The 10378-nt window shown below is 40.4% G+C and overlaps 1 protein-coding gene across 1 annotated transcript in view; it reads right to left on the bottom strand.

The window, feature by feature from the left end:
• NSUN3 (NOP2/Sun domain family, member 3) overlaps positions 1-10378 on the bottom strand; it is a 104930-nt gene that overhangs the window by 81375 nt on the left and 13177 nt on the right. Inside the window, 2 exon segments of the mRNA XM_006864662.1 lie at positions 7874-8005; positions 9867-9983. Of these exon segments, the coding sequence (XP_006864724.1) occupies positions 7874-8005; positions 9867-9983 (249 nt within the window).

The raw sequence follows: 10378 nt of genomic DNA, 5'->3' as shown, positions 1-10378 counted from the left end.
AGCAAGCTTACATGCCTGCTTGTGTGTTCCCTTTGCATTTCAGTCTTGGAGAGGAGGTTGTCATAAAGGGACTTCATTGCTTGCCTTGATGGCTCCCCGGTGAGCAACTTGCTTGTTCTTGTAGTAACCAATCAGACTGCCGTTTTTATGTTTTCTTTTTCCTGCTAGTCTTTCTTTCAAGAAGCATCTTCTGTTTCTCTAGCCACTCCAGGCTGCTCTGCTTGTCCTTTCAAGTGAGAATGTCCTACTTCAGAATGCTCTGGATGGATTGTTTGACTTTTAAGTACACAATTTATTTTCTCATAGTTATGGAGGCTCAAAGTCCCAATTAGGGTCTTAGCCTTGTCGATTCCTTCGGTGGGCCTCTCCTAGTTTCTTGTGCCAAGAATCCTAGGTGTTCCTTTGTTGTTTCTAGATTCATCTACCTCCGCTGTCAAATGGTGTCTCCCTCTGTATGTCTATATGCCTATTCTGCTCTTTTCATAAACCAGAAGAGAATGGTTGTAGAACCTACATCTCTACTCCAGTATTACTAGAGTCCTGGTATGACACTATAGGATAAGCACTGGACTACTTACCACAAGGTTGGTGGTTCTAACCCACCAGACACTCCTCAGAAACCTACACAGTTACAAAGATTTGGAAGTGATTGTATGGCACTTAACAACTCCAGTATGATCTCATTAACGTAACAACGGAAAATCCCAATTTCCAAAAGTACATTATGGCTCATATCGACCAGCTGGAGAAATAGATAGTTCACAGGTTCAAGGGTTAGTATTTCAACATAACATTTTGGGAAACACAATTCAATCCATAATAATTCCAAAATCATTCTGTGACCTATCATCAAAAATATTTTAAACAACTTATTGGTTGACAACTCAACGAGGGCTCATTCACTTTTGTTGAAAACTCAGCATAAAACCCCTTGACTTGTTGATAGATTTGTTAATCATTAGTCATTAACTTGAGTCCTTGTGTGGCACTATACGATAAGCACTGAACTGCTAACCTCAAGGTCAGCAGTTCAAACCCACCAGCTGGTCCTTGGAAACCCTATATAGAGTCGCTATGAGTCAGAACTTAGCAACATCTGTCATTCCCAGCATAGTAAACCTTGTGGTTGTCAGATTCAAAATGGCCAGTACCAGTCCATTTCAGCTCACTAATGCCTAAGGTATCGATGTTTATGCGTTCTATTTCATTTTTGACAATTTCCAATTTTCCCAGTTTCTTACTTTATATGTTCCATGTTCTCATTATTAACGGATGTTTACAGCTGCTTCTCTTCATTTTGAGTTGTGCCCTATCAGCAAATGAAGGTGCTGCAGGCTTTACTCCATTCACGTCATCACCGTCAACTCTATTTTGAGAAGGCAGCTCTTCCCCAGTCGCATTTTTAGTGCCTTCCAACCTGAGGGGCTCATTTACCAGCACTATATCTGACAGTATTTCTCTGCTATTCATAAGGTTTTCAGTGACTAAATATTTGGAAGTGGTTAGTCACTCCTTCTTCCTAGCTGTCTTCATCTGGAAGCTCATCTGAAACCTGTCCACCATGGGTGACCCTGCTGGTATTTAAAATACCCGTGGCATAGCTTCCAGAATCACAGCAATTCACAAGTCACCACAGTACGACAAACTGACAGATAAGCAATGGACTATATTACAATAAAGTCTGCAAAAGTAGGAACCTGTATAAGATGGAAACTGCTCAGAGAAGGAAAATGCAAGTATTTTCCACTAAAACTAGTATTGAAACATGGTAAGACCACACCCTGTAAGAGGCAGAAAGCTTTGGAGACCTGGTTGTTGTTATTGTTAAGTGCCATTGAGTCGATTCTGACCCATAGCAACCCTGTACAGGGTTTCTGAGGAGCAGCTGGTGAACTTGAACCACCAACCTTACAGTTCAAACAGCTTTGTAGTCTGGCGCATTAACCCACAGCGCCACTGGTAAAGCAAAGCAATTCCATTGAGTTCCAACTCTCACGGGTTTCACTATATTTGGAAAATTTTTTAGGTTATTTGATAACATAGTTTTCATTATTTTATTCTTTTTTCTTTATTATTCTAGTCTCTAAGAGCCCTGATGGCACAATGGGTTAAGAGCTGAACTACTAACCACAAGATCAGCAGTTCTAATATACCACTCACTCCATGGACATCAGATGAGGCAGTCTGTTCCCGTAAAGATTTACAGTCTCAGAAACCCATGGAGCAGTTCTACTCTATCCTGTAGGGTTTCAATGGCTCAGAAAAGTTGTACTCTATCTACAGGGTGAAGTCATGGTGTGGCACTGTAGGGTAAGGACCAGAACAAACGGTCAGTTTGAACCGCAAGGTGGGCAGTTCAACTTCACCAGCTGATTCTGAGAAACCCTATACAGGGTGGCTATGAGTCGGGGCCAACTCGACAACACTTAACATTCCTGTCGGGTTGAGATGAGTCAGAATAGACTCAACGGCAGTGGGTTATGGGTTGTCCCAGTCTCCATTCTACCTTTCTACTGATGAGGATAAAAAATAATTTTATCTATGAATTGTAAAACACAATTGGCATAATCCTCTAGATTATAGAACCAATTTAAATTTTCCTGCTAGTCTTTCTTTCAAGAAGCATCTTGTTTCTCTAGCCGCTCCAGGCTGCTCTGCTTGTCCTTTCAAGTGAGAATGTCCTACTTCAGAATGCTCTGGATGGATTGTTTGATTTTTAAGTACACAATTTATTTTCTCATAGTTGACTTTTAAGTACACAATTTATTTTCTCATAGTTATGGAGGCTCAAAGTAAACCAAAAGTCCCTTGTTAGTGCTGCTTATAATCCACTAGAGGGTGCTCATTCAATCATTTTAAGTCTGAATAATAAATCAATTCGTGAAATATGCACCAAAGTATGGTTTTGAGCCATTTTATTTTCATTTTCCCGAGACTCTAATAGCGAGCTGAGAGCCTCCTACTCTTCTGTAGGGTGGCTTCCTCCTTGTCTTTTACAGAAGGGCCATCTGTGTCCAAACATGTCATCTATAGTACCTCAGGGAGGAAGTGCTGAGTTAGAATTTGTTTCTTGTGGAGGCACAAGGGGCTGAAACTACTGAAGTAAATCCTTGATGAGGGCTGTGCACAACACTGGGGCTGAGGTTCCAGACCCTCCATAGCACCACAAGAGAGGAGATGATATGTGTGTAGGTCATAGGCTTGACTGTGTGTGGCATTAACTGTGAGACACATGTACTACTTAACTGTGACTGAATTTGGAACAAGATAGAAATCAGTTCACACCTCTTTTCCTCAAACACCACTCCACCCACATTCACAGATTCTGCTGATACTATCTGGTTAAATCCCTTTTCCCCCCTATATATATATATATGAACTCTGAGTTAATGAGAAAAATGTCTCTGACCCCACTTCCCCACCCCCAAAATTAAAAGTATTTACAGGCAGGTGAGATTTAAATGGGATGTGTTTTCCGCATAGTGTACATAAAATTTCAAAAGCTCCTAGTCTATCAATAATGTTTGTTAGTTCTCCCTCTTCAGTGTTGTCGTTGTTATTGTTGTTAAGTGCCGTGCAGTAAGTTCAGACTCTTAGTGATCCTGTATAGGGTTTCTTAGGCTTTTATCTTTACGGGGGCAGAAAGCCTCCTCTTTCTCTCGTGGAGCGACTGGTGGACTCAAACCACAGACTCCTGGTTTGCAGTCTAGTGCTTACTGTATGGAGTTACTGCACCTCTCCCTTTACAGTAGAGGGCAGGACATAATATCATCCGTCTCTGAATTCCCAGTGTTTAGCACAATGCTTGGTACATAACAGCACTCCCTCGAACACTGCCTGAACAGTGAGTGAGTGACTTGTCCAAGTCTTAAAGTATTGGTTGCTCCAACCAAGATTGGTCAGAGAAGACAAGTTAGTAATTGTGGCAATACAGCCCTGAAAGCATTATAACAGCAGTATCAATAAAGTGTAGTGGAAACCACTCAAGGTAAAGCAACTCATTTTCCCAGGAGCATATGGGATGGTTAATAGAAAAGAATTGACTAATTAATAGTTGTTTGTTGTTATTAAGTGGAATCGAGTCATTTCTGACTCATAGTGACCCTGTATAAATTTCCGAGGAGCATTTGGTAAGCTTGAACTACTAACCTGTGTTTCACAGTCCGATGTTGATCCTACAACGCCACACCGGGAGTCCAATTAACAGTAGCAACAATAATAATAGTGTTAACATATTAACTATGGAATCCCTAGGTGGAAAAAGTTAAATGCACAGCTAGGCTATTTAAATTATCACTCAATTCACAATAAAAACTTTTTATAAAAAAGAGGAAGTAGCTAAACAGCAGAAGCCCTGTTTGTGCAGTGGTTAAGAGCTTGACTGCTAACCAAAAGGTTAGTGGTTCAAATCTATCAGTCACTCCACACGAGAAAGAAATCTATCATACTTGGAAAACACTAAGGAGCAATTCTTCTCTGTCATACACTATGAGTCAAAATCAACTCCATGGCAGTATCTTTCGAGGAGCTCTGGTGGTCCAGTAGGCTAAGCATTGCGCTGCTACTCTGAAGGTTGCTGGTTCAAACCCACAAGCTGCTCTGTAGGAGAAAGATATGGCGGTCTGCTTCTGTAAAGGTTTATAGCCTCCAATACCCTATGGAGCAGTTCTTTTTGTCCTACAGGATCACTACTAGTCAGAATCAACTCAACAGCATGGGTTTGGTTTTTGGTTTATCTAAGTAGCACACAGGATTAGAAAGGAAAACTATGCTTTGGGGATATAAGGAGTTTGCTGAACATGAGAGCCAAAACAAATTAATCTATGCAGCACTCAGAAACAGAAGACTGTAGCCAAAGGGAGCCTGAGCACATGACAGCATAGTTTAAAACCATGTCATTAACAGGCTTGCCTGCAGGCACCAAATAGAGCAAAACTTGAACTAGGGTGAACTCCAATTTTCAAATGCTGCAACAAAAGCTGATCACAAAACAGTAATTTGAAAATTAATACTACATCTTTCCTACTACTACAGGAAACTAAAAGTATCGGGAAAAAAATTACTTTCTAACTAGAAAAAAACAAAAACAAAAACACAAATGCACTCACTTGTTCCTGGTAGTAAATAGAGCCAAAAGCACAATATCGCATCTTGGAAATAAATAGAAAACAAACACCCAAAAAACTTTTCCATGCTCAAACTACTTTCTAGGTTGAGCAAACAAGTCTTTGACTATGGAAAATTTAGCATGTTTATGCAAAAATCAAATTGCCATGAAAACCAAACAAAAAAGCAGGTGAAGCAGAAAGAGCAGTTAATTAAATGGATTCAAGCTTCACTGCCTGAAATTTAGGGTTTAGGGTCAAATAATAATTTCTGTATCTGTCTGAAGAAATCAAGTAGGAAAATAACTTATTGCAGGATATGAGAACCTAGATATCTAGATCACTACAGTCTGCAAAAAGTACCTCTTGAAACCCTTTTGTTGTTGTTGTTTGTAATAATCTAATTATGTTTGACGATATGCCAGGTTTTAGACACAGTACAGAATAGGGATTAGTAGTGGGAATTCTTGAGCCAGAGAGCCTGGGCACTCATCCAAGCTTGCTACCTAGTAGCTGAGTGGGCAGTTTCGAAGACGAACAAATTTCACAAGTTTGTTTTGAGGTTCACGTAAATTAATACTGCCTGAGACACAATAAGTATGCAAAGGTGTGGTTACTCAAATATCTTAATTCTTATTTAATATTTGAGTGTCTTTGAATACTGAATACTTCATGAAGTTATTACTTCACTATTGAGTCTGGTTTCGTTCTATGGTGCATAGAGTTGCTGTGAGTCAGAACCGACTCAACGGTATCTGACAATTGAGTCTGGAATAAGACATCCATTTCCAAGTGTGGCCCTGTAAAGTCAGCACTGGACTTCTAACCACAAGGCCAACAGTTCAAACTCAACAGCCGCTACTCAGAAACCCTATACAGGGTCATTAAGTCAGAACTAATTTGAAGGTAAACTACATAAGCTATGTTTTTATACTGTAGATGCCCAAAAATGATCTCAGAACAACCTTACATCTTATCATGTTTATGAGACAATACTTATTGTTTAAAATTTTTTTAAAAAGCTTAAAGTTGTCCTTTGTAAAGAAATGCTTGAGTTGTTCCAAGGAGAAATGGAAGGACAATCTGAGAAATTGTCAATTGTCATGAATAAGTTACACATACAGTCAGTAGTTTTGTAACTTGTATTCTCCTGTACAAAATGCTTAACTTTATAAGCACTACTCTTCCCTCAGCCTAGAATGCCTGGTTCTTTTTGCTAAAGTAACTTCTATTAGTCACTAAGGAGTCCGGGTGTGGCACTGTGGGCGAATGCACTGGACTGCAGTCAGTTTGAACCAAAAGGCTGGCAGTTCAAGCTGCTCTTTGGAAACCCTGTGTTGCTATGGGTCAGAACTGACTCAATATCACATAATATTAGTCACCAAGAACTGACATTCCCTCAGGGCTTTTCTGGCAGTTCCTTTGTTAGATAAGAGAAGGTACTATGGCACTGATTGTTTAATGCTTTGGATTGCAAAGTCAATTTGAACCACAAGGTCAGTGGTTCAAGTTCATCAGCTGTTCCTCAGAATCTCTATACAGGAGTCACTGTGAGTCAGAACAGACTCAATGGCACTTAGCAACAACAACATAACAACCAGTGCCTTCTTCTATCATAATACTTACTGAATTAGTGATTTTCTTTGTTGTAACCATAATCTCCAGCCCCATAGACATGTATAGGAACACCAGAACGGGTACAGGGACTATCTTGCTCATTTTATTCCACAGGATATATAACTGGTGTCAGACACTTAATGTAAGTAACCCATACACTGACATTCTGACCAATGGTAAAACTCAACAAACATACAAATTAAATTTCTTTCACCTACAAATTCTAGGCATTAATTTTTTATTTCTCTATTCTGTATTAAATTTACAAATCAGCCACAAAAAAAAAAAAATCAGAGAAGAAATATGGTTACCTAATAAGGTTTGGAGTCCTGGTGTGCCACTGTGGATTAATGTGCCAGACTGCAAAGACATTTGAACTGCAAGGTTGGCAGTTCAAGGTCACCAGTCGCTCCTCGGAAACCCTAAATAGGGTCACTATGGATCGGAACCGACTCGACGGCACTTAACAACAACAACAATAACGTTTGACTTTAGAAAACTAAGTGTCTATGCTGAGTCCACTCATTATAACTGGGAAAGTCCTGGTAAACTACTTCTGTAAGATTATAGCCATTGAAAACCCTTTGGCATTCCAATCTACTCTGAAAAATGCAGGGTTGTCATGAGTCAAAATCAACTAGGCTTTTCTTTTTCAAGATAAAATAAAGTAGTACTGACAATAAAGAGATTTGTTGTATTATCTTTTGAATTTCAGAAACAAGTCAAATACCACCAAAGCTTTAAGCTTTTATCATTACAGTATAATTAACTTTGCCAAACTGGTGAGCAATATTGTTTCAAGAAGGATGAAAGCAATTGCTTGACACAAGGACAGAACAATTTCTGCTTACCATCACTCCTCATATAGCACTGGGCTGTGAACCACAAGGTCAGCAGTTCAAAGCCACCAACTGCTCCACGGAAACCCTATACAGGGTCGTTATGGTTTGTAACCAACTCAGTGGCACTTAACAACATTACTACAAAGTTCTTTCTTTCCATCCTCCTCTGATTCGTTACAGGCTCAGCACTGAATTGCAAACCGCAAGGTCTGAAGTCCAAACCCACCAGCTGCTCCTCAAAAACTCTATACAGAGTCTATACACATTACTTCACCTGTCACAAAGGACCAAAGGATAAATTATACTAACCTTGTTGTCATCCAAGCATCTCCAAGTTCTTTGGAATACTGTTTTTCAAAATGATCCAACACAAGTTTGCAAATTTGTTTTGCAAGCTTCCCTTCTGAGTTTGCTTTCAGCTATGATAATAAGAAAAATAAGCTCACACAGGATATTACATTTATTGAATTTCAACATAAATACTTGCAAATTATAAAAAAAGACAGCACGCTTTTATAATACTTATTGTTTCTTGAAGGACACAAAGCATCACAAATAACAAATTTTATTAAGCTGCTCAGTTTTTGTTGTTGTTAGGTGCCATCAAGTCAGTACTGACTCATAGTGACCCTATGCACAACAGAATGAAACACTGCCTGATTCTGGGCCAACCTCACAACTGTTGCCACGCTGAGCCCACTGATGCTGCCACTTTGTCAATCCATCTCGCTGGGGATCTTCCTCTATTCCTCTGACCCTCCACCTTACCAAACATGATATCCTTCTCCATAGATATAATAAGACTATAAAACAGTCTACTCAATAGACATAAAAAAATAAAATGGTTTCTCTCAGTTACTAAATGTAAAGCAAAAGTTAAAGCAGAATTTAATAGTGTTAATGAAGCCACACTGAAAGCAGTATCTGCTTTTTAAAAATCTCTCTAAATGTTCACATTAGGGAGAAATGAGTGAAGGGCATATATGGACTGTGTTCTATCTTTTCAACTTTTATGTGAATCTAAAGTCATTCCAGAATGTTTAAATTAAAAAAAAAACACATTGGTTCCTCTGAAAAAAATAAAACAACTTTCTTACAACACAGTTTTTAGTTTTTATTCATTGAACCAAGAAAAATTCCTGGTGTGGTGCTGTACAATAAGCACCTGGATGCTAACCGAAATGTCGGCGGTTCAAACCCACCAGCTGTACATCCTGTAAAAGGTTACTCCGGTAGCGCAGTGGTTACAAATCGGGCTGCTAATCTCACGGTCCTAATGGTCAGCAGTTCGAAAGTACCAGCTGTTCTACGGGAGAAAGAGGAGGCTTTCTGCTCCCGTAAGATTTACAGCCTCGGAAACCCTGTACAGGGTCGCTAAGAGTTGGAACCAACTCCAGGGCACATAACAACAACTGAGTCAGAACTGTCGCAACCGCACTTAACATTATGTAATAGTGTTCTAGACATGTCGGATTACACAAAAAGCAGAGGTGCACTGTGATCTGTAATGAACAATTTCACATTTCTCCCATCACATAAAAGAACTTGCTGCAAGGTATGGCTAGCATCTAGTTCTCCCAACACCATATCAAAGCATGTTTTAAATCCACAATCCGTGACAGGGATAAAATACACAGCAAGCAGGGTAAGCACGTGCTTATTTGTGTTTATTTACTAACCGAGTGAAACAATTTCAAATTCACCACAGATCAGTAAATAATCGCAAATAAACCGGTGCTTCCCTTGCTTATCGGTTAATAAGCCCCGGGTCCTAAAGTAGCGGGAAGCCCTACCGGAGGTTCTATTGTTGGAAGCTGAAGGAAGAGGGATTAGAAATCTGAAGGCTGGACTTGGGGGAGAGCAGGTTAACTGGGGACAGAGGTGAGTCCTTCAGAGAATACTACAGGGAACGTTTCTGAGGAAGCAGGAGACAGCGCACTCAACATTATTCCAGGTAGCTGGGCTGTAAAGCCAAAGAAACACGTAATCGCAAAGGGGCAGCCAAAGGTGAAGTTCCCCATCCCGCGCCACCTCGGCCCCGCACAAAAAGCTCTAGTTCAGTAGGAGACGCCCCCAGCCCTCACCCGGGTCATCATCATCCCGCTAGGAGCTGCCAAACAACGCATCTACTTCCTCCGGCATGTAAAATCCTGCAAACAGCAAAAACATTATTCAGACTTCCTGGATCCGTTGGAACTCATTACCAATCAAGTCGTTTTCCGGCTCAACGTCTCGCGAGATACTACTTTGCCTATGTTCCCGAAATCTCACCAAAGAGGCCCAGATCCCGCGAGAGGCTTACACTAGGTTACTTTTACGGGCCTTTGGCAGAGTCCGGAGTATCCTAGGCCACGGGTCAGCCAGTGGCTGTAGCCGAGAACGGAGGTGTGGCCTGGGCAGCAGGCGGAGGTTGGACCGGCTGAATTTAGCGGATCAAGACTTGGAGTGTTTATGACAACGATGCTGATGTAGCTCAATAAAAAGATGAATTCATTTTCTTTATTAGGATTTCTTGTATGATCATCGTTTTAAAATGATCATAGAAGTACTGAATTTTATCTTCCAAATCCTCTGATCAGGTGGTTTGTCCAGCTACTAAGAGTTGACCCGAGAAAAGAGATAATGAAAAAGAAATTAAGACGCAAGTTTTCCTGAAGACGGCCTGTAATGAGATATATTGTTGTGTTGTTGTTAAATACCTCCAAGGCGGTTCCGACTCATAGCGATCCTGTTTCCAAGGAGCAGCTGGTGAATTTGAAGCACCAACCTTGTGGTTCAAAACGACCTTGCGGTCCAGTGCATTATCCCACAGTG

Source organism: Chrysochloris asiatica, unplaced genomic scaffold, assembly GCF_000296735.1.
Source record: "Chrysochloris asiatica unplaced genomic scaffold, ChrAsi1.0 scaffold00068, whole genome shotgun sequence".
NCBI lineage: Eukaryota > Metazoa > Chordata > Mammalia > Afrosoricida > Chrysochloridae > Chrysochloris > Chrysochloris asiatica.
Note: the sequence above shows the minus strand (reverse complement) of the source record. Positions and strands in the feature narration are given on the sequence as shown.